The following is a 25701-nucleotide window of genomic DNA, read 5'->3' as shown; positions in this document are numbered from 1 at the left end:
GCCTACTCGGGGTTGCTAATCACATGGTTTCTACCTCATAAAGGCAACCACGACAATAACGACCATTACCGCCAGTTTTCGTCACACTGTGCGAGTTCACCGTGCAGTTAGGGGCGCGCAGCTGTCAGCTCGCATTCGGGAGATGGTGAGTTTGAATCCCACCGTCGGCATAACTGAAGATGATTTTCCGTGCTAACCCATTTTCACACCAGGCAAATGCTGGGGCTGTACCTTAATTAAGGCCACGGCCATTTCCTTCCCATTCTTAAGCCTTTCCTGTCCCATAGTCGCCATAAGAACTATCTGTCTCAGTGCGACGTAAAGCAAATAGCAAAAGAAAAAAACGTTCGTCACCATGACGTTTGAACAATATTTCCATGTCAGCGATGTTCGGTGATGGGATTTTTTGCACTAATATTTTAATTCTTTAATCTCTCTGTTATCGTAGGCCGTGCCCTTGAAGTATTTCTATACCCTTTATTATTTACGGGTTTTAGATAGAACTGATATTTCTTAGATATTTAGCATTTAGTGAAAAATTAAATAATGTCTAATACCGGTATCTCTTTTATTATTTCTCTCACAGTAAAAACACTTGAGACATAAAGGATCGGAAATAGTTTCTAACACATCTATTACCATTTACAGTCCGGATCCATGGCTAAATGGTTAGCGTAATGGCCTTTGGTCACAGAGGTCCCGGGTTCGATTAGGTTGGGAATTTTAACTATCATTGGTTAATTTCGCTGGCACGGAGGGCTGGGTGTATGTGTTGTCTTCATCATCATATCATCCTCATCACGATGCGCAGGTCGCCTACGGGAGTCACATCGAAAGACCTGCACCTGGCGAGCCGAACATGTCCTAGGACACTCCCGGCACTAAACGCCATACGCCGTTTCATTTTACCATTTACAGTTTTTCAACACAGCTAATATTGACAGAAAATTTGACATTTCCTGTTTTGATCTCCTTACAATAATTGCTACGCCACTACACACAAACTAAATAATATATCGCCTAGTGCAATCTACGATTATTCTTTTTCAAGAAATCGGGGTTTCTAGGAATTCTGTCAGTCTGTTTCCCTGTGATGTTCACACAAATATCCAGACAGGCAGACAGATTATAATGAACACCTTTGTCAACTTTGTTATACCTAATCCGAGATATAAACGCCATGTACGATTCAAAGGTCCGGTTTATTCAATCTTAGTTAAAAGAACACTAACGCACTGTTTGTTGACATAGCGTTAAAAATTTATCAGCATGTTAAGATTCTTTCGTTTATCCAAACATTTCCTGGGAACTGTTAGCTAACACGGTGTTAACTATCACGAGAGTCACGATCAGTCAGAATTCAAAAGGCAGTGGCAGAACCATGCAGTTTTTGAGCGCGCTCCGATGAGCTTTTGTTTGAATACAGCTGTAAACCAACGCGCGTGAAGTCAACATTTGTTAGATTTTTTTTGTCTTGACCGTGAATTTTCTGTTGCTGTTTGGAAGAATATGAAAAAATCCGAGAAGAGAATGCGTGGTTCAAATTTCTCTTTAGAAATTATTTCCAAGTATGTAGTTATTACAGCAAGTAGGCAAACTAATGGATCCGTGATCAAAGCTAAATGTGACGCTTGGCAGAACATTTGTAGTGAATTAATTGTACATATTGACGTTAGCCAACGTACCATTAAGTAACTGGAACAACTGTATGAAAATCATCTCTTCTGTTTCTAACTCTTTCTGGAAAAGGCCTGTCATATTCCAAATATCCAAGATCCAGAAGTTCTGCATCTAATGCACCTGCCATATTTTGAACTAATAGAGAACTTAACTGCTTGAACCTGGGCATTTAACGGGGAGTTCAACAGATTGTTAGTCTCAACCAATCTTGATTAAATGCTAATTTGGTTAAGTTCACTGTTAAATTCTGTTAACATGCAGTTAAATGTTAACTAAGGTTGAATAAACTGGACCAAGGAATTTGAAGTGTAGGCCTACAGACAAAACAGTAATTTTATTTCTTTATACAGAAGTGCTGCTACCGAGTGACGTGGCAACGCGTAGGTTTGTACCGCACCGTCGGCTGTCCTGAGAATGGGTTGCTGTGGTTTCCCGTTTTCACTTTCAGACAAATGCCGGGCTGTTCGAATACATAGGCCAGAACCGATTATTTCCATCTGTTTACCCAGTTTAATTCAGCATCATTCATTTCATTTTCATTAGCTTCTCATCTGAGATTGGCTTGAGGAAGGGCATACAGCCGTAAAAACAAGCCATATAAATTTTTCATATCACCTGCCCCACTCCCCCCGACCCTGTATCAAGGAACGGGACCATGAGGTGGACAAACATATAGAAATGCTGCTGGTTATTAGTGTCATGGTATAGATCGATAAGCAATAGATTACAATAGCCTTGAAGCTGGCCGGCTCCGCGGTGTAGGGTTAGCGTGCGTGCCTCTTATCTGAGGCCCCGGGTTCGATTCCCAGCCAGGATAGGGATTTTAACCGGGATCTGAGGGCTGGTTCGAGGTCCGCTCAGCCTACGTGATTACAGTAATTAAGGAGCTATCTGACGGTGAGATGGCGGCCCCAGTCTAGAAAGCCAAGTATAACGGCGGAGAGGATTCGTCGTGCTGACCACATGACACCTCATAATCTGCAGACGTCCGGACTAAGCAGCGGTCCCTTGGTAAGCCATAGCCCTTCAGGGCTGTTGTGCCATGGGATTTGGTTTGGTTTTTAGCTTTGAAGTTGTCATCCTGATCGTTTTTCAGTCTGAAACATAGAAAACAGCTACTATCAACACGCAGCATCTTATGTGTTTATTAACCAGATTTGTGTGCGTGATTGAAATACGAATACACATTGCCGTGAGTATAAATTCTCATGTTATGCACGTCACATGCGTGTCTGTTCCAGCCGCTTACCTGAATGGCCAGTGCAGTGGTCATAGGTTCTGAGGGGCTTCGAGTTCGATTCTCGGCAGGGTCTGAGATTTTAATCTTAAATTACTTATTTCCTAGGCTCAGGGTCTGGGTGTTTATGCTGTTCTCAACATCCCTGCATCTCATACACCACACACAACGCGATCCTTCACTACAGTACACACAGTTTGCCTGACACGACGCTTGTCAGGGAGTCTGGGTAGCAACAGCCACAAAAAATTGTTTTAATTCGGAAGGAAAATAACAATAAAGGAGTGTTTTGGTTGAGGACTTCATGATCCGTATGGTTTTTGTCGTGTGAAGGAGGTAAACTGTAGGGTATCTTTACGTTTCGTGAAGACTTTGATCTGCGTCGTCAGGAAAAAAAAAATCGTCCCGGCTGCTGTTGTAACAATGACCAAAGGTTTGAAATCACTTGACCGTTGCTTGACAGCATTTCATTAAATGGACAGTCGTGATCGGACGTGTGTGTCTTCTGAGGAGACGGAGCCGGCAGAAGCACAAGATATAGTGTATTAAGTCCAAGAACAAGGATGTTTAAATTCTGGTAATCTAATGGAGCTAGGGGCCAAAAGGTAAGTGTTGAGATATTTAGATACTATCATAAAACATATTATATATATTTTATAGTATATACTGTGAGTCCTTTTTTTCCAGGGCAATGAGGCAGCGCCGGTGATGGTAACGCATCTTATATGCATCTCGCAAAAAATTCCGAGGTCACAGGCGAGGTAGTGTGGAGTAGTGTTAACAGGTATTGCCGGAGAGATAGATTGCTGGTAACTCCTGTATTCATTATCGTTGGTTCCATGATACAGGGTTAGCTTTCGCGCCTCTCAACCAATACGGCTGAGGAGCCAGCCCTGTGGTATAGGGATAGCATGCCTACTTCTTACCCAAAAGTCCTCGGATTGAATTCCAAGCCAATCCAGGGATTTGAATTCTGTACTGAAGGTTGGAACGGGTTTCACTCAGTCACATGATACCAACTGAGTAACTCTGTGGTATGAGAGGAAGCAACAGAAGCCTTAATTATGGTACAGCCTGGTATGAACATGGGAAACAACGGGAAACCATCTTCAAGCCTTCCAGTGGTGGGGTTTGAACTCAGGAACTCCTGAATGCAGGGGACCTAGAGTTGGAACTCCAGGAACGTGATTTTAAAGTTAAAAAGGAAAATCCGAACATCCATTAACCGGGTTTCCAACAGAGGCCTCCTATCTCGTTTCACGTGACATAAATCCAAAACACTATCAATAATAATAATAATAATAATAATAATTAACAAACGCAAGGATGAGAAAGGGCTGGGGTTGGGAAGATAGCCTCCTTGGCCTTACTTACTTGCCGGGTGTGAAAATGGATAACCACGAAAATCACCTTCAGTTCTACAGACGGTGGGATTCAAACTCACCATCTCCCGAATGCAGTCTCAAAGCTTTTTTTGCTAGTTGCTTTACGTCGCACCGACACAGATAGGTCTTATGGCGACGATGGGACAGGGAAGGGCTGGGAGTGGGAAGGAAGCGGCCGTGGCCTTAATTAAGGTACAGCCCCAGCATTTGCCTGGTGTGAAAATGGGAAACCACGGAAAACCATTTTCAGAGCTGCCGACAGTGGGGTTCGAACCTACTATCTCCCGAATACTGGATACTGGCCGCACTTAAGCGACTGCAGCTATCGAGCTCGGTCAGTCTCAAAGCAACCCAATCCTAAAAGCATGGCTAACTCATCTATATAAATAAAATTGTTCGTGTCTGTTTGTTCCAAACGGCTGGATAGATCTCAACCAAACTTCATATTTAGAGTATACTCATCCCGGGGAAGGTTTCGATATGCATATCATTTTAAAATCTTTGAATACACGGGGGGTTTAAGGGAAAACCAGAATGGGTTTTCCACCATCACGTCGAAACGGCTGGATAGATCTCAACCAAACTTCACATTTAGAGTATACTCCTCCCGGGGAAGGTTTCGATATGCATATCATTTTAAAATCTTTGAATACACGGGGGGTTTATAGGAATACCAGAATGGTTTTTCCACCATCACGTCGAAACGGCTGGATAGATCTCAACCAAACTTCACATTTAGAGTATACTCCTGCGGGGAAGGTTTCGATATGCATATCATTTTAAAATCTTTGAATACACGGGGGCTTATAGGAAAACCAGAATGATTCTTCCACCATCACGTCGAAACGGCTGGATAGATCTCAACCAAACTTCATATTTGGAGTATACTCATCCCGGGGAAGGTTTCGATATGCATATCATTTTAAAATCTTTGAATACACGGGGGGTTTATAGGAAAACCAGAATGGGTTTTCCACCATCACGTCGAAACGGCTGGATAGATCTCAACCAAACTTCATATTTAGAGTATACTCCTCCCAGGGTAGGTTTCGATATGCATATCATTTTAAAATCTTTGAATACACGGGGGGTGTATAGAACAACCAGAATGGTTTTTCCACCATCACGTCGAACCGGCTGGATAGATCTCAACCAAACTTCATATTTAGAGTATACTCCTCCCGGGGAAGGTTTCAATATGCATATCATTTTAAAATCTTTGAATAGACGGGGGTTTATAGGAAAACCAGAATGGTTTTTCCACCATCACGTCGAAACGGCTGGATAGATCTCAACTAAACTTCATATTTAGGGTATACTCCTCCCGGGGAAGTTTTCGATATGCATATCATTTTAAAATCTTTGAATACACGGGGCGTTTATAGGGAAACCAGAATGGTTTTTCCACCATCACGTCGAAACGGCTGGATAGATCTCAACCAAACTTCATATTTAGAGTATACTCCTCCCGGGGAAGGTTTCGATATGCATATAATTTTAAAATCTTTGAATACACAGGGGGTTTATAGGAAAACCAGAATGGTTTTTCCACCATCACGTCGAAACGGCTGGATAGATCTCAACCAAATTTCATATTTAGAGTATACTCATCCCGGGGAAGGTTTCGATATGCATATCATTTTAAAATCTTTGAATAGACGGGGGTTTATAGGAAAACCAGAATGGTTTTTCCACCATCAAGTCGAAACGGCTCGATAGATCTCAACTAAACTTCATATTTAGAGTATACTCCTCCCGGGGAAGGTTTCGATATGCATATCATTTTAAAACCTTTGAATAGACGGGGGTTTATAGGAAAACCAGAATGGTTTTTCCACCATCACGTCGAAACGGCTGGATAGATCTCAACCAAATTTCATATTTAGAGTATACTCCTCCCGGGGAAGGTTTCGATATGCATATTTTAAAATATTTGAATACACGGGGGTTTATAGGAAAACCAGAATGGTTTTTCCACCATCACGTCGAAACGGCTGGATAGATCTCAACCAAATTTCATATTTGGAGTATACTCATCCCGGGGAAGGTTTCGATATGCATATCATTTTAAAATCCTTGAATAGACGGGGGTTTATAGGAAAACCAGAATGGTTTTTCCACCATCACGTCGAAACGGCTGGATAGATCTCAACCAAATTTCACATTTGGAGTATACTCATCCCGGGGAAGGTTTCGATATGCATATCATTTTAAAATCTTTGAATAGACGGGGGTTTATAGGAGAACCAGAATGGTTTTTCCACCATCACGTCGAAACGGCTCGATAGATCTCATCCAAATTTCATATTTGGAGTATACTCATCCCGGGGAAGGTTTTGATATGCATATCATTTTAAAATCTTTGAATAGACGGGGGTTTATAGGAAAACCAGAATGGTTTTTCCACCATCACGTCGAAACGGCTCGATAGATCTCAACTAAACTTCATATTTAGAGTACACTCATCCCGGGAAAAGTTTCAATATGCATATCATTTTAGAATCTTTGAATAGACGGGGGGTTTATAGGAAAACCAGAATGGTTTTCCTCCATTTTCTCTTATACTATTGATTTTCTTTAAGCTTCGTTTACCGTACGTGAAACGTCTCTTCATTATAAACAACTTTCGTTATGTTCATAATTTACCTTACTCTTTACATGACGGAGAAATTTACAATTTTCTGCTGGTACCATGCTCTGCATTGAGTGACCGACAGACCGACAACGAACCTACAGGTTACCATGGCAACGTCTCTGACTGCATGCCAGCAGGGAAGTAACGTATTGCCATTTTCCTCATCATGCTTTTAAATTCGTGGTTGTTCCTTAGGTAGAAGGCAAGAGAGGCGTCAATCGGCCTATCTGCGGGATATTGGCGGAATATCGTTGGATGTTATAACCGCCTTCGAATAGATTAAGTAATAACACCATTAGTCATCTTCTTCTTATTTGTTTACCTAGGAATCAATGGACCTAAATTTCTCCTCTGTTACCGCTTTATCATATCCATAACTCACACTAGCATAATTTATTGAGGGGCATTTGATTTTCCAATACATTCACTTGGCATTTACATATTTGTCGTTATCCGGCTGTCCTGAGTTATAATCCATTTTCTATTACTTTAAACTTTCTTAACTGTATTATTTTCTTCCTTAATTACGCCGTATGTACGAGAGTGCTACAAACTACTGGATGTATTTCCACCAAGACTCATATTCAGAATACACCTGTCCTTGATAGGTTTTAGGGCAAATATTGTTTCTAAATCCCTGAACTGACTGGGGGTTTATACGAAACCGAAACAGTGATTTTGCACTTCCACAAAATATATACAACCAACGTTAATTTAAATCTACCTGCCTTGGTAGAAATTAATTTCTAAACCTTTTTTCTCATGTGCATCATTTCGATACGAGGATTAATAAGGGAGATATCATTAACGGACCGTTTCTTTGTACAAGTCCCATCGGACGTAACTCACGAGCGGGTGCGTGTAAAGCGTATTCCTTACAACTTGAAAACTACTGAAGACATTCGAACCAAAATTCATATTTAGCATCCACCTGTCCAAAGGTAGGTTTTAAACGTAAATAACATTTCATGTTCCGGAATGGACTGGCGGTTTATAGGGAACCGAAATGGTGATTTTACTCTTCCACAATATATACAGAACAAGACCAACCTGACTGGAAATCGACCAAACGTGATGGAATTCCACCTCTAAACCTTTTTTTCATGTGCATTTTTTCGTCAGGAGGATTAATAAGGGAGATATCATGAATGGTCAATTTTGCAGGTTAAGTCCAGCGGACATAGCCAAAAAGGTGTTTTACATGGAGCAGATTCCTTATCTATATAAATCAAATCGTAACGACTGTGTGCCTCTACACTGACTATTTTGGCGAAATTTTCGTACAGCTTTCCGTTTAAGGGGTAATAATGACCATCTCCATAATTTTTGGTTTAGTTTCCTGAAAGTCCTAATTTTTACCCGCCTCGCCCAAAATCCAGATTGCGGCATAATCTGCCAGAAGAAAAAGAAGATAATTGAAATTTGACAAAATTATACGTTTTAGCCTGTAACGAACGGAAAACACCCAAGATCATTAAATTTTTCACTTTTTATCCCCGAAGAATATCGAAATATGCAGGCAATTTTAATGATGGTGCAGACCTTCGGAAATTCCTATCACATAACAGATTGCACAATCTTCGTTCAATTTGGAATGATCTACAACCTTGGTCTTATGACTTTTTGCCGTATCTGTATCCCTTTTACGTTTGATTTTTCTCTATTAATGGATGTTAAGTCAATTTGGAATTTTCACATGCATAATTCATACCTTCGATTACTTATATGAAATACAGAATCATCAAACTCTTCACGAAAATTGGCCCACCCAGTAGCCATATATGAGCCAAATGCTATGTATGTAGCTGTCACATAATTATCCGAAAATTAATGTAATGTGAGATAATCTTACAAGAACGTTACCCTGTTCCACGTTTCTAACTCAATCTGACCCAAGAATAGATGACATATCATAGGACCAGCCATTTAGGCCACTAAATCCGGCGTGTCTTATGGTATAATCCTTTGTCGATATGACGTACGTTTAGTAGCAGTTAATCTGTAAATGAAGGTCTTCAATATTGTAAACACGCATATACTTTCGTATGTCGATCTATATATATTCACTGATGTCGATTTGTAGCGATCGAGAAAGGGTGGGTCTGCTATTGTAATCAGTACTCCCCACACCGACTTTGACTGGCAGTAGGAAAGGGTTCCTTCTCCAACTCCTGTGTAACTGTCATTTATAAGGAAGGTCTACAATTGTAATGAATAGTTCACTTCTCGATTTGACTTGCAGAAGGCAAGTGAGCATGCAGTTTTGTTTAAAACTCCCCTACCCGATTGTGTTTGGCAGTAGGCAAGGGTGCCCGCCATTATAAAGAAATGTCCTCATCTAAAATGTGACTGGCATTAGGCATAGTGGCCTGCTATTTTGATGGAAACTCACCAACTTGGTGTGACTGGCAGTAAGCTGGCTACAAGTAGGAAAATGGGCCTGGCATTATAATGATAACTGCACAACTCAATTTCGAGTGATAGTAGGGTAATTGCCTGCCATTATAATAAAAACTGTAATCTGTCTGGAAGTAGGAAAGGGGGCTGCCATTTTAACGAAAACTCCCCAAATCGATTCTGTCCGCATAGTAGGCAATGGAGCTTGCAATTATAATGTAAACTTCCCAACTCGATTGTGAATGGCAGTAGGCAAGTGAGCCTGCCGTTATATCACAAATCCATAACAAACACTTTACATTGGAAACAACGTACGGGGACCTCCCCATGCTCTTCCTCGGATAACGCTAAGAGACATGCAATTTTAAAACAATCTTATTTACTGCATGCACACTATTTACTTCGATATTCGAATACAATGTAGAATACCGTAGCGAAGCACGGGTACATTCGCTAGTACGGAATAATAATAATAATATATTATTATAGTGACTGCCTACACGAGATGGTAGAGGCAAGCCCTGTTCATCTGGAAGGACACGTAGGTTCATTTCGATTTCCCAACAGGAAGCCGAACATTTAGAAAGGCGGCTTCCTTATCCTTAGAGGCACATGGTCCTAGAATTCAATCAGCCTACGTCATAAATGCGTACCAGGTTAATTCGTGGAAGCACACGTGGCCAAACACAGAGCTAACCACTCTGTTTCAGTCAGTGCCGAGGTTAGAGATAGTAGAAATCTTTATTTTCCACTCCTCGAAGCGTTCGTAGTCTGTACGGAGATGACTTTGCATTGCTAAGAAATAATTAGTCACATGTACTCCGGGGATGAACAAATTGGTTTACTTGTTAAACTTCGTGAATAAATCCCGCTGAGTGTTATATTACGAAAGTGTAGTTTTCAATAGCAGTGGCAGAACTTCTGCCTGCGTTCATTGTACTGCGAATCCGAGAGAAGTAGTAATTGCTTACAAAAGAGGTTATCTTCCTAACATGGTACGAACTTTACGTCATAGCAACGCCTTCCTGCTCTCTTCTGGAGAGTGAACACCGTTAAATTAGTACCCTCCAAAGACTTAGGTGCTCATTTGGTGTATGGACAGTGAAGAGAACCAAGTGACGTGAACATATTTCGGGAAAACTGAGAGAATTTTGGCACATACCATCAACTTATTTACTTACAGTACGAACCAATTGCATGGCTCTAGATCTAGAAGAAGGATTTACTTAAACCTTTTACTTGCAACAGAACTCGTGGGGCACTATTCTAATAATAATAATAATAATAATAATAATAATAATAATAATAATAATAATAATAATAATAATAATAATAATAATAATAATGTCTGATTTTTAATTATTTTATTATTAATGTATTAGTGACCTTGAACTTCAGTAGTTCACACATAATTTATTATCTGATATTGTAACATACAGTATATTGTACAGCACTTTTGAGTACATAATGTGCATTAGGCAATCCATATTTACCGTTTTTGTAAGGGTTACGTATATATTCCGTAATGCCATTAAACACCCGTAAAGTAAATTTTCTTCCGTTACTGAACATTACGTTAATTTTCATCAAATCGGGCTGAGTGGCTCAGACGGTTAAGGCGCTGGCCTTCTGAACCCAACTTGGCAGGTTCGATCTTGGCTCAGTCCGGTGGTATTTGAAGGTGCTCAAATACGTCGGCCTCATGTCGGTAGATTTACTGGCACGTAAAAGAACTACTGTGGGACTAAGTTCCGGCACCTCGGCGTCTCCGAAAACCGTAAAAGAGTAGTTAGTGGGACGTAAAACAAACAAATAACATTATTAATTTTCATCAACGTGATCATCACCTTCCAACTGTAATTAACTTCCTTATGATGTTACTTTTAGGCCCTCATAAAAGGTATGATGCAGTGATGAGGCGAATTTCAGTAGACACTAGATTCCTTGGCGCTTTTTTGGATTGCCACGGAACTACGCTTCGTAGGATACAACGTAGGCAAAAGAAAAAGAACAAGCCATTTTCCTTGCTTGGATTGTTCACTTTGTTATATAAAGCATTTTACGTACTGCATACGGAACATTAACGCTTTTCAGCCTGTCGAAAAACACAAATTATAACACTATATCATACCTGTAAAAAAGATACACTCTATTAAACAAAGAATGACATGTTTCATTCTACAAGAACATCCTCATTACCGGGCGAGTTGGCCGTGCGGTTAGTGTCGCGCAGCTGTGGGCTTACATCCGGGAGATAGTGGGTTCGAACCCCACTGTCGGCAGCCCTGAAGATGATTATCCGTGATTTCCCATTTTCACACCAGGAAAATGCTGGGGCTGTACCTTAATTAAGACCACGGCCGCTTCCTTCCCCCTCCTAGGCCTTTCATCTCCCTTCGTCACCATAAGACCTATCTATGTCGGTGCTACGTAAAGCAAATAGCAAACAAACAAAAAATCCTTAGATTCTGTAAAAATCACTTTAAATATGCCTATATATGTACAATGTTGTTTACGTTGCGTAAACTTGTCAATGATTGAGATTTGGTGGTATTATGAACAAGTAATAAAAAAATGATTGTAGTAGTATTTATCTGTTGCCTTTTTTACTTATAGAAATATTTCTGTACTTACCTAAGCTGCTAATCAGTTGCCCCTTACATTCAGCAACTGCGTCTGGAATGTGGTCAGTGGCCTGCCCAGTCGTGGTAGCTAAGTAAGGGGTGATTGGAAAATTCGGTAGGCAATAAACTCTGTTTATTGGAGAGGGGAGGGACATGTATTAGGGAGTAAATGCAAGCTAATTATTTTGATGAAATAAAAATATGGAATTGTATTAATGGACATCTTGTGAGAAATGATTTTAGTGATAAATTTACTACAGATGAGAATATCCCAACCCGCATTCCAGACATGTAAGTCTGGGTAACCTCCTGTAGGATTTTTAAGCGCTAATGCAGAAAGTGTAAAATGTTGTTCAGAAGTTTGTTAAGTAAGGCACCGGGCAAGTTGGCTGTGCTGTTAAGGTCGCTCAGCTGTGTGGTTGCATCCGGGAGATAGTGGGTTCGAACCACACTGTCGGCAGCACTGAAGATGATTTTCCGTGGTTTCCCATTTTCACACCAAGAAAATGCTGGGGCTGTACATTAATTAAGGCTACGGCCGCTTCCTTCACACTCATAGTCCTTTCCTATCCCATCGTCGCCATAAGACCAATCTTTGTCGGTGCGACGTAAAGCAAAATAGCAAAATTTAGTAAGGCGAGGAGGGGAGAATCCTTTAAATGCGTAGATTGTTAAAAATAATGTTATTAGCTTTACGTCCCACTAACTACTTTAATGGTTTTCGGAGACGCCGAGGTGCCGGAATGTAGTCCCATAGGAGTTATTTTACGTGCTAGTAAATCTACAGAAATGAGGCTGACATATTTGAGCACCTTCAAATACCACCGCACTGAGCGAGAATGGAACCTGCCCAGTTGAGGTCAGAAGGCCAGCGCCTCAACCGTCTGAGCCACTCAGCCCAGTAAATGTATATGTTCATGTTGCTTATCGTTATAAGTAGTGCATTCACATAGCTATCATATTTACTGTTGTCATTACTTTAAGTGGAATACGAATTGAGTTTTAAGTAGTTGCTCTTATTCACACTGATATTAACTTAAAAGGAAGAGTTGCATAGTTATCGACGAGAAATGAGATGAAATGGCGTACGGCTTTTAGCGCCGGGAGTGTCCAAGGACAAGTCGGCTCGCCAGATGCAATTCTTTTGATTTGACTCCCGTAGGCGACTTGCGCGTCGTGATGAGGATGAAATGATGATGAAGACGACACATACACTCAGCCCCCGTGCCAGCGAAATTAACTAATTACGGTTAAAATTCCCGACCCTGCCGGGAATCGAACCCGGGACCCCTGTGACCAATGGCCAGCACGCTAACCATTTAGCCATGGAGCCGGACTATCGACGAGAATTTCGACTAAACCCAAAGCACAGAACGGTGACGAACACAAAGCAACATGTGAAAAATATTACGCTTCACAACCTCCCATTAGCCCTCGATAAAGGATGCGTTATCCGGAGAGCGCGCGCCTACAAATTGCTCGGTTCACGGCAGAATCACCCTCTAGGAACGCAGTAGGAATTATGTTAGTCGACGTATCACTATCACACCACACACCACGTTCTCTGTTCCTCCACTATGATAGCGGTACCTCCAATATAATACTGGAAACGGGCATACGACTCCCGTGTAACTCGTCTGTCATTGTACTGTAAGTCGGAGTCGTTTCGTCCGCTTCGTAGTTCCCTGTTATTTCATTTACTATTTTACAACAACATGTTATTTACATGTCCGTCTCTGTGGTGTAGTGGTTAGCGTGATTAGCTGCCACCCCCGGAGGCCCGGGTTCGATTCCCGGCTCTGCCACGAAATTTGAAAAGTGGTACGAGGGCTGGAACGGGGTCCACTCAGCCTCGGGAGGTCAACTGAGTAGAGGTGGGTTCGATTCCCACCTCAGCCATCCTGTAAGTGGTTTTCCGTGGTTTCCCACTTCTCCTCCAGGCGAATGCCGGGATGGTACCTAACTTAAGGCCACGGCCGCTTCCTTCCCTCCTCCTTGCCTATCCCTTCCAATCTTCCCATCCCTCCACAAGGCCCCTGTTCAGCATAGCAGGTGAGGCCGCCTGGGCGAGGTACTGGTCATACTCCCCAGTTGTATCCCCGACCAAGAGTCTGAAGCTCCAGGACACTGCCCTTGAGGCGGTAGAGGTGGGATCCCTCGCTAAGTCCGAGGAAAAACCGAACCTGGAGGGTAAACAGATGATGATGATGATGATGATGATGTTATTTACATACCATGTTTCCACATAAAATCTAACGTATGTCGAGGACAGTACAGAATGGAATTTCACTCGAACAGAACGCGAAAATAGAACAGATGAAACGGAAATAGCAACAATAAACTTTGAAGATAAAAGTGCAGTTGCTTCTTAAAAGACTTGCCAATCAACGTGCGTCTGTACAGCACACACTCGTATGAACAATAATAAAATAAATCCTTGAGAAAACTCGTCTCGATGTCGCACACAATCTTTGTTAATATGAACATAGGCTTATGTAGGAAGCCTCACAACTTCAGACATAGACGCTCGGCAGCCAGGTGGACACAGTGCAGACACTACCCAGGAGCGTGACTCTGCCGTGACAGGTGCATGCTCTCCAGATATTTCACCTTAGTTCAGGGGCTACGGCCGTTTGCGAAACGTAATACTTTGCGCATGTTCCTTTAGACCAATCACCGAACTATGTTGTGGGTTCGAGTTCCTGCCAGTCTACGGACTTTAATTCTGAACTGAGGGGTGAAATGTTATTCAACTGAGGAGTAGGTTCGTACCAGATGTAGTGGACCTGGTCAAGAAGGCCAGACAATACGGCTGAGGATGTTATCACCCTTACCATGTGGCACTCCAATATCTTCTGGCCATCTAACTGAGAAGCAGTCGTCTAGGCAGGCAAAGGCTCTAATGGGCTGATGCGCCACGTGTTTGTTTGCTTGTTTGTTTGTTTGTTTGTTTGTTTGTTCAAGACTACAGTGAACTGGAAAGGATGCAATGGATCACATGTTTATTGAATCCCTGTGTGTTACTAATTTTGAAAAATATCAAGGTAGATAAAATTACGCAAAAAGTAGATCTAAGGCAGAAATATTACCGAGATATGGTTGTAATTTGTAGTATAGAACTATTGACGTGTTCAGTAATATCCTAATAAATGCTGATGTGAAATCATTTGTGTTTCAGAAATCCAATTCCAATATTTTTTACCGTCACCAAACACAATGATAGGCCAAATAAATATAGCTTTTTATACAAGGTACATGTTAATGGATTACATTTTATTGGTTCCTATACAACTGCTTCGGCTGAAATAGTTGTCTTCAAAATATAAATATGTCTTCCGCCTAATGGGTACCTATAACGAAATCTGAATTCTCGCAAGGTAAAAAATCTCCGCCATTCACATAATGTAGCGATAGAGTTTCTGCTTCGATTAATGGTTCAACCACGTATTATAATCCCGGATCGATGGCTGAAACGGCGTTCATTCAACCTCGTGAGCTCAAGTGGCAGACAGCAGTCGGTCAAGAAAATTCAACAATACCGCAGGCGTATTCGTCGTACTGACAACAAGGAACTCCCGTATCCTCGACAACAGTCTTCTTGTCAGGTCAAGGTCTTTATTAGGCCTGTATGTGTCACAATTAGTCTTTCCAGAATTTATAGTTTAACGTCCATTCAAATATTGTCAATTTTAAGAGACACTGGATTGTGCGAAGTTCGCCCTGAAAATTGGTTCTGTTACGTGCCAATAAACCGCAGTCTCAAGGGACCATGTCAATATTCGATACTTTAGCCATAAGTATAGGAGAGGACTACCTTACCATCTATGTTACACGGCTGGTCAAACAACATAAAAGTAATAATAATAATAATGTTACTTGTTTTACGTCCCACTAACTACTTTTACGGTCTTCGGAGACGCCCAACATAAAAGTTGTACGAAATACTTTAAATGAAGGCGTTATTGTAATAACAGTTCAACTCTACTGTTTGTAAAAGTCGAGTTAACTACATTTTCAATCAATCACCTATCAATCTCCATTGATCTCCATTTAGGACTCTCGTCCAGGTGGCATTATTTCTTATTAGTTGTTTAACTAATATCTTCTTAAACGAGTTCAAAGAACTTGGAAATTTATCGCATATCTCCCTTGGTAAAGTATTCCACTCCCTAATTCGTCTTCCTATAAACAAATTTTCTGAAATGAAATTTGAATTCAGGTAATGTTGAGAATATTACTTACATTTACTACTAATGTTATTGGTTTTACGTCCCACTAACTACGTGTACGGCTTTCGGGGACACCACTTTTCCTAACGTTATTACTAGAGATGGGAATTTGCCTATTTGCCTATTTTATTCCTGTGTTCAGAAACGTAGGCTTCTGAGATATAAATCCGTTTTAGGATCTTTTTAGCCATATTTCGTTGGTTTTATTGTGCCTATAAATGCCTATTTCAGAGGTTTGTGCCTATTTGGAATATAATTGCTCATTTGATGCTTTTTGACTGTATTTTAAAAAAGCCGATATTCTTCCAGTGCATTATATTGTAACTAGTGTGCTCTACAGAATGCTCTTATCTTTTCGCAATATCTGTTTACCCCACGAACAAAAATGAGAATTCTCAGAAGTCACCAGAAATAGTTTTTGGGAAATTTCCATTAGGAGAAACAAGGAATAATTTGACCTCGAAGTCTTCAACCTCTCCAACCTCCTAAGACATATGAGAGAACCAGACAACGTCGAACTATGTTGCACAACCCATATCCCCTGTACCTCCCTTTCGATGCGAACAGTTGTACGCGTATGCTTTTATCTTCAGAACGTGTTGTGATTTATTGTGAAGAAGAAGAAGAAGAGGAGGAAGAAGAAGAAGTGTGTTTGCAGCAATGCCCAAAGAAAAATCGTCGAGGTCCCACTGGCTGAAGCAGTGGATCTCAGGGGATCCCAATTTTACTACGGATGGAAGTTTAGTCTGTCAAGCTTGCTGTAAGGAGATAAGTTCGTTTGTTCCTTTTATCATTTTTTGTGATTGAGAATTATGATCGTATTTCATTGTAGCATTTATAGGCCTATTAATTTATTTATTGTGGCAAGTTGGTTTGTTGTAATGCTGTATTAGTCGTGAACTTTCAATAATTTATATTGCAAAAATGTAAATAATCATTAAATTGCGGAAGGAGGAGTTAGAACGCCGGTGGTCACTTTTCACAAATTGGATGAAAATTAAATCGGCATTTTGAACTGTGATTTATTTCCTGTGAAAATAGAGATTTACAACTGAAATGCAATTTTTAAAACTCCCTTTAAAAATCACGAATTCTATTACACTTCCGCTAAGCCTTCGCGAAACACAAGTTGCAGATCCATTGTAGCCCGGATAGGACGATGCCACAGCGTGTTTTACAAGAATGCCAAGGCTATCTTTACAGGGTAGGAGAGGTGGTGGTATACAATTTATAATCACTAAATTGTGTGCCAAAATCCTGGATTCGATCCAAAACCTCTCCGCAGTGTTCATATGGAGTGACGGCTTACGACACTGTTGATGGTGGTTCATCGTCGGATGAATGCGTTAAGCCTTGAGCAGACCCCTTGGTGCTATTCAACAGGAGTGGGCTATGTGCCGGCACCGGGTTTCACTTTTCCCCTTCCTACTATCATGTATCACGTCATTCATTTCGTCGCATTAACTCATCTGATGTGGTTGACGTCAGGACGGGCATCCGGTCGTACAAAATCGCGACGAATCTCGCTGATTACCCGACTCCGTAGAGAAACAGGATAAGTGTTGGACACGTATATTGATTTTGTATTTTTTTTTATTTTTTCTGGGTAGTAGCACATCTCCATTAATCTCGCCCCAACATTAGATATGTCCTACGCAGTTTTCATAAACCCCAAAGCATAGGAAGAAAAACTTCATCTCTGACAAGCAAGGGTGGAACACGGTTCTACAAATATTTCTTTTCCGTATTTTCTTTACACACGTAACTTGAAGCCTTCATGTCTCAAAATGAATGTAAATAGAACTATACAATTATTAAAATAACATTTTCAAATGCAGATATTCTGTGGTCAATAGCGAACAGTTAACAACAGCAAGTATTATGTATACACATAAACTGTTTGCACATTCGCATTGAAATTAAATATTTTATAAATGTATTTAAGTTATTGACAGGACACTAGTCTACACTAGAGTTTTAACGCCGAGGGTAGCTCCGCACTGCTAACCACATTGACAATGGTTGAATAAAAACTATTTAATCTGTTGAAAACACGACCCTTGCTATGTTCCTTAATCAGAAGCTCGTGCAAACACGTTTAATGTAATTCCATGGTATTGCGACCAGTTTCCCAACAACATGTTTGTGCACTTATTCATATGCACATTATACGCAGTATGTCGGAGATAGCTCTTGATCCCACTCGTGTTGAGTTGCAAGCAGTGAAATATTAAAACAGGAAACTTATTGATTAAAATACAAAATTTTAAGTTGTAATCTGTCCAAATAGACATCCAAAGGGACAAATACTATTTGAAAATAAGTCATCAATGTGTTCGTTCTGTGATATTTGTTCATTATGTACGTGGGTTCAGACCCCGGCTTTTGTATTTGTACCGATCTCAGTAGCCCTATATAATATACTACGGGTGATGGTTTGGTCCGCCCTGTCAATATATTATCAATTTCTAATTTTGTACAATTATTTCAAAGGAAACCAGCTGACGTTTTAATACGTGTTTTAAAGTGTTATATAACATAAGAATAACCAGGTGAACTTTTTATAAGTGTTTTGAAGTGTTCTATTGCATAACAAACATTATCGAAAAATGGTCATTTTGTGTGTATGTATTAAAAATTGTTATATATTGACGATGTCTTATGTATAGCTGAATGATGTTAGATCTTAAGATATGGGGAATTTCCCTTTATGAGGTAGAAATCGCTGATGAAGGAAGTTGGAGCTCCCGAAACATGTACGAGTGGAATAATTGTACGAAATTAGAAATTGATAATATGTTGACAGGGCGGACCAAACCGTCACCCGTAGTACATTATATGAACCTAGTCAACACGGACCAACTAAGGACCGAAAATGGCCAAATTTGTCGAATCCGATCTCAGTAGTTCAGTCCTTAGTTGTTGGCCTCCCGTTCCCAAGACAGCGGGCACAATTCCGGTCGATGGTCTCTGGGAACGTTTGAATCTGACAGCTCTATATCTCCGGCTTCTCGTACGTTAAAGGACTCTTGTAACACCAAATGCCAATCACCCCTTACCATTCTTTGAAAAGGGTGACGTGACTCAGTAAGAAGGTAAGCTGATGGTCAACAGGCAGTGAGAATGCCATGTGTTCGTGTGGGTCAGCAGAACATTATCGTCATGAGAGACTGCAGACTGTAGACTGAATATGGGTATAATACACAAAGAGAAGGTTCTGGTCTTCAGAAGCAGACCACTTCGAAAGGAGATCAACCCAGGAGAACAGGCTTTGACCGAACCAGCAGCACTTTCTCCTTTGCCGAAGATCACCATTCATTACAATTTCAGTTACGTGAACGCTGGGCTCTGCTCAAGCTACATTTACACCCCATAACTGGCAAGTAATAGACTACAGTGGTGTAATGAAAGACGTGAGAGTTAATGTCACAGTATTGTCTTCCTGGACGAATTGTGCTTCTTTCTTTGGGCGAAAATGATGGCAGGATCTGTGTCAGCAGACGACAGGGCGAGAGGCATCTGGCATAGTGCATTTCCATTAGACATACTGCAACAACACATGATGTATGATCTGTGATACCTTCGGATACGACTGCAGACTGCCTCTTGTTCAAGTCAACGAGTTTTGCTTGCGGTAACATCACAGCGGCTGGTCGTTTTTCCATATCCCTAAGGCAACCCCGGTGCGTAATTTTAGCAGGACAACGCAAGACCGCATACTGCAGTACCCGCGCGTGCATTCTTCTATGAAAACAATCTACTACTACTGTTTCCCTAGGTAAATTCGGCCTTGAGGACGATGACCTCTTTAAAGCATTAATGATGATATCAATAGTCGTTGTCATCATCATCATCGTCGTCGTCGCCGTCGTCGTTAGCATCAAATTAGCCCCATTGATAATATCTGAAATTTGCTCAAAGGACGAGTACAATGGTACAATCGTCCATCAAAGAATCTTTATGAACATTATATGCGAGTGAATAGAGTTTGGTTGTCTGTACTATAGGACAGCCCTGAATATCACTGAGTTCACTGTCTCGACGCATACAGTAAGTAATAAATACTGAAGTTGGTATAACCATTTATTATCATGAAGCACTTGCGATGTAGAATTCAGAAATTAAACGTCACAGAGCAACTGCGTTCAGATGTTCTGATTTTCGTGAACTATAGTGTAATTTAGAAATGAGACTTCAACTTCCGAAGAGGTAAATTATCCTGGAGTTCACTCTTCTTCTTCTTCTCCTTCTATCACTTTTCCCACGCCCTGGTTGGGTCGCCGGTGCGGACTGTGTCATACATGTGAACTCGGTCCTTTTTCACGACCAGGTGACGCCAAATCTATGAGGAGGGATGTATTCACTATTCGATTTTTTAGAATGGTAGTGTGATGCATTGTGTGTATATGAGGAGGTGTGCATTGGAACAAACACAAACACCCCGTCCGCGAGCCATTGAAATTAACCCAATGGGACTAAAATCCCCGACCAAGTCTCTGAGTCGGAGGGCGCTGGACTGGAGTTCACTCACCGTACCTACAATGTAACTGAGTACTAGTTCTATTCTCTTCCACTTCGCGCTGAGATTTCGAACAGTGGAAGCCTTTACCCACACTTCGTCCATGAACCACCCTGGTCAAAAATCGAGCTGATTTTCTTCTTTCAGATCAGTGCCTTTAAAATTCAAAGAAATTCTTAAACTTCAGAAAGGGAAAGAGGAATCTGTATTATACGTGCCAAAAATAATAAATACTAATTTTAAAACTTCGTTCCCTGATTGAAGAATAAAACTGTTTTAAGCCGAAATATAGGTGCCGCGGATGTTTACAGATAAACACAAAATGAAGTGACTGACCAGTGCGTTGACCTTTGTTACGTGACATATTAAGCAAAGCGACGACTTGTTGAACCACATTGTCATTGGAGAGGAGACATGAGCGTCGCACGTAACTTCTGAATCGAAGCAGCAGTCTATGGAATTGAGGAACACATCATCGCGAACAAAAAGAAAATTCCAATAGACCATTCAAAGAGTTTTGGAACCGAAAAGGCATTTTGTTTGTGAAATTATTACCTCGGGACATTATCATCAACACAGACGTTTCTTGTGACATATTTAAGAAGTGCGAATCAGAACAAGTACCGCGGGTGGCGGTGTGATACATCCATGATAACGCTCAACCACACACTGCTGTTGCAACGTAAATTCAGCTCAGAACTAATTCATCATCAGCCTTACAATAGAGACTTAGAACCTAATGTTTTCCATTTTTCCTAACATCCAAAAAATGTCTTTGGTCTGCGGCTGCATGTCGACGAAGGGCTAAAATAAGCCGCTAAGAAATCGCAGGCAGGTGGCATCATTCTACAATAAAGAAATGCATAAACTGGTCCCGCGGTGCGGCAGGTATCTCCACAATAGCGGAAACCACTATATAAATAATAATAATAATAATAATAATAATAATAATAATAATAATAATAATAATAATAATAATAATAATAATTGAAATGGCGTATGGCTTTTAGTGCCGGGAGTGTCCGAGGACATGTTCGGCTCGCCAGATGCAGGTCTTTTGATTTGACACCCGTAGGTGACCTGCGCGTCGTAATGAGAATGAAATGATGATGAAGACGACACATACACCCAGCCCACGTGCCAGCGAAATTAACCAATTAAGGTTAAAATTCCCGACCCTGCCGGGAATCGAACCCGGGACCCCTGTGACCAAAGGCCAGCACGCTAACCATTTAGCCATGGAGCCGGACATAATAATAATAATAATAATTTATAATTTCGAGTGGCTACTGCTAGCATGGTGCAGCCCTGGTAACGCGGACCCTCCAACGAGGGTAGACGGCATCTGTCGTATGCCGGAAACTGCCTTTAATTGTGGTATAAGATAGTGTTGTGTGTGATGTGTGCGTCGCAGGGATGTTGGGGACAGCACAACCCAGTCCCCCAGGGCAAGCGGACTACCCATTTAAGATCAAAATGCCCCGACCTGGCCGGGAATTGAACCCAGGACCCTCTGAACGCGAGGCCAAGTCGTTGACCATTCTTTCAGGAAGCCGGACACTGTGTACATTATATGGTCATTTAAGTGCTTTCAAGTTAAATCCCTCTGTGGGTGGGGGCGGTAGAATAACACTCACGGTATCCCTGCCTGTCGTAAGAGGCGACTAAAAGGGGCTCCAGGGGCTCTGAACTTGGAAGCGTGGGTTGGCAACCACGGGGCCCTTAGCTAGGTCCTGGTATTGGTTCGACTTACTTGTACCAGGCTCCTCACTTTCATCTCTCCTATCCGACCTCCCTTGGTCAACTCTTGTTCTTTTCCAACCCCGAAGGTATTAGAGTATTCGAGGCCCAGGGAGTCTTTCATTTACACATCCTTCATATCCGTTGTGTTTCTTTGGCCGATACCTTCATTTTTCGAAGTGGTGGATCTCTTCCACTTGTTCTCTCTGATTAGTGTTACGTAGAGGATGGTTTCCTAGTTGCACTTCCTCTTAAAACAGTAATCACCACCACCACCACCATTTTCAAGTTAAATTCTTGTTTTGTCCTGTAGACTATCGGGGCTTAGTTTCTGGACAGTCTGGTATTAGTCAACAGGAAATATAACTAGACCATTATCTTCCAGTTATTGTGTAACATGTATGCTTGCGTGTGTTGCAGATATCGACGAGTGTCGCCCGGGAGTGTGTGACGGAAAGTGTGTTAATACCGTGGGTTCTTACTACTGCCAGTGCGAGCCGGGCTATCGTCTCCAGGGTGGTGTCTGCGTTGGTACGTACAAATCAGTCTGTAAAACATGATGCTAAATAGCATATCTACCACACATTTAAGAAATATTGTCTTCTCTAGTGACTTTAAGTCTGTTCCTTCAATCTAAAATGTAAAATTTGCTTGGTGTGCAGATTAAGACATTATTTTGCTAGTGCTTCTACGTCTCGCAGACTTAGACAGGTCTTACGGCGACATTAGGTTAGAACAAGGCTAGGACTGGGCCGTAATAGAGGTACAGACTTTTCCACCATTTCGGGCTGCGGACAGTGGATTCGAATCCACCATCTCCCAAATGCAAGTTAGCGGCTACTGGCCCAAGCCGCGCAGCTACCTCATTTGGTACAGAGCAAGTTATAAAGAAGAGAGTATTTGAACGATCACATCATTACACCTCCAGAAATTTTCTCGTAGCTCCATTTTGGAACGACGATACAAGTTGCTGAATATCTGTATTTCATGATCCAGTATGTTTTATCTAACCACTCTTCTTTCTTCGATCGTGGCTAGTTGTGGAGCACGTGAAGTAACTTCATGATTTTCTTCCTATCCTTGCATTTATTATTATTATTATTATTATTATTATTATTATTATTATTATTATTATTATTAGAAGAAGAAGAAGAAGAAGAAGAATGGGCTCAGTTAAGGAGGCAGAGACATGCATCGCGCCCTTGCAGCTCGTGCCAGCTCCCTTCTGACGAGCTTACTTGTTTCAGGCGAGCTGGCGGATTGTCAGATCGTCAGAGCTAATACAACACGCCGCGCAGAGCGCAGGAGAAAGCATTTATTTTTTTAATACTTGATAAATGCTTACAGTTTCTGACTAGTAAGCACATTTCCAATTTTTTTAAAATTGATCTTGCTGTGACATTATACAGCAAAACTGGGGCGGTCGGTCACTTATTGGACCCATCTTTACTCTAAAAATGATCAGTGAACAAAGCTGTATAATATAAGAACACAGGGACACGCCAGCCACAGCACAAATGAGTATAACTACTAATACCGTACTAAAATGTTTTCATTCCTTCCCTGAAGGGGGAGGCGGGCCTCCTAAGACGGTGACGCCGTCTCTCAGGCCGGGAGATTTGTGACGGTGAAGGAGGTGGTTGGAGAAGGTGAGGGGCTTGGCGGCCGTGGCCTGTACTAGGAACTGTCCCGGCATTCGCATTAGTGCGGGAGAATGGAAAACCACGGAAAACCATTTTCAGGTCAGGTGAGGTTGTGGCCAGCCTTGAGGTCCATCCCTGTCCCGTCTCCCGAATGCAGAGGCGTAGAGTCCCGGTAGAGCCATGGCCACCTCTTCTTTGCTCGGTTGGCCGGTCAGAGTGCAGAGTTGTTGGACCACGGACTAGCCACTTATGGGCCGAGACCCACTCTGCATGTGTGGACCCAATGAGTACAAATTGAAGTCCAATAGCCTTACAAAACAATCGTTGTACACTAGTAGGACATTTATATTCTAAGGGATAATTGTACTTTTTTTCGGTGGTGATTGGTCTTGCCTCGCTGAAATTTCTTTCAGTAGAAGCACTCGTTCCATGGATTGCTAAAATTTGGCGGTTTCGACGATATGTTCTGCTCTGCTGGACTGAACTGACACAGGCCCTACCGCACGGTCCAAACAAACACGTGGCGCGCTAATACCTTGCACTGTCGGCTCGGTCGCGATGTGTTATGCGTGGCGCTTTGAGTGGCACGATGAGCTGGCACTGTCGGCTCGGTCGCGATGTGTTATGCGTGGCGCTTTGAGTGGCACGATGAGCTGGCACTGTCGGCTCGGTCGCGATGTGTTATGCGTGGCGCTTTGAGTGGCACGATGAGCTGGCATGAATTGCAAGAGCGTGATGCATGCCTCTGCTTGGAGAATAAGAGAAGCAGAATGGGACTGATGTTGGACGGTTAGATTCACTTTTAAATGATTTAAAGATAATAGATGTGAAACTAAACGAGGCAATGGAGCTAGATGCAAATAGAAGATTGTGGAGACGCTTAGGTAATTCACAGGAGCTCGTAGACTGAATGATGAAAGACACAACAGTCTCAGGGTGTCCTTGGAAAAGGTTCCAATATTTACGGAGGAGGCAACACGCAACAAGCGAAGGAAAAAAAGGTCTTATAAATATTGGTCGCAAACACAATATCTTCTGAGTTATGGTCCGCTATCACTACCATCAATGATCACCATGGCTTTAGTTTACTCTTCGCAACATGTGCTCGATGCGGCCGCCATCCACCTTACAGTACTGCAGTGTCACAACAAAACATGCACCATTTGAGCACCACCGTACACCTGACGAAACTAACCTATCTGACTGCGAGAGCAATAGGTCTACTGTCTCCAGTACGCAGTGGAATACTGTTTCGTTCTTGCTTAATACAGTACAAATGCACACTCATGTTGCACGATGTACTGTACTATGTACAATGGTCTCGCAGTTTTTTTAAATTTATTATTTGGCTTTAGATCAGTTACAGACCAAACAGCCACCTGGATATTACAGTACGCTGGTTTGAACTTTACAATTCATTACAATTAATTGTCACAGTGTGAAATATATACATATACATATAAAAAACATAGATGTTGCACATCATTACATTGAAATCACATAATTTCACAAAAAATCAAACAAATTTGTAGACAAGTTGTTGTTAAATAGTTCCCAATAATAGTATACACTTTTCTGTTTTTGGTCGCCAGTAGTGTATTTACACAGGTTG

At 41.5% G+C, this 25701-nt stretch overlaps 1 protein-coding gene across 1 annotated transcript in view; it reads left to right on the top strand.

Annotated features, from left to right (window-relative positions):
* Positions 1–25701, top strand: part of LOC136863557 (fibrillin-2) — a 618768-nt gene that overhangs the window by 442482 nt on the left and 150585 nt on the right. Inside the window, exon 8 of the mRNA XM_067139937.2 lies at positions 22867–22977. Coding sequence (XP_066996038.2) covers positions 22867–22977 — 111 coding nt within the window. The remainder of the gene's footprint in view (positions 1–22866; positions 22978–25701) is intronic.

The sequence above is a fragment of the Anabrus simplex genome, chromosome 2 (genome assembly GCF_040414725.1).
Source record: "Anabrus simplex isolate iqAnaSimp1 chromosome 2, ASM4041472v1, whole genome shotgun sequence".
In the NCBI taxonomy this organism is placed as follows: domain Eukaryota; kingdom Metazoa; phylum Arthropoda; class Insecta; order Orthoptera; family Tettigoniidae; genus Anabrus; species Anabrus simplex.
This window is presented reverse-complemented; position numbering and strand designations above follow the sequence as displayed.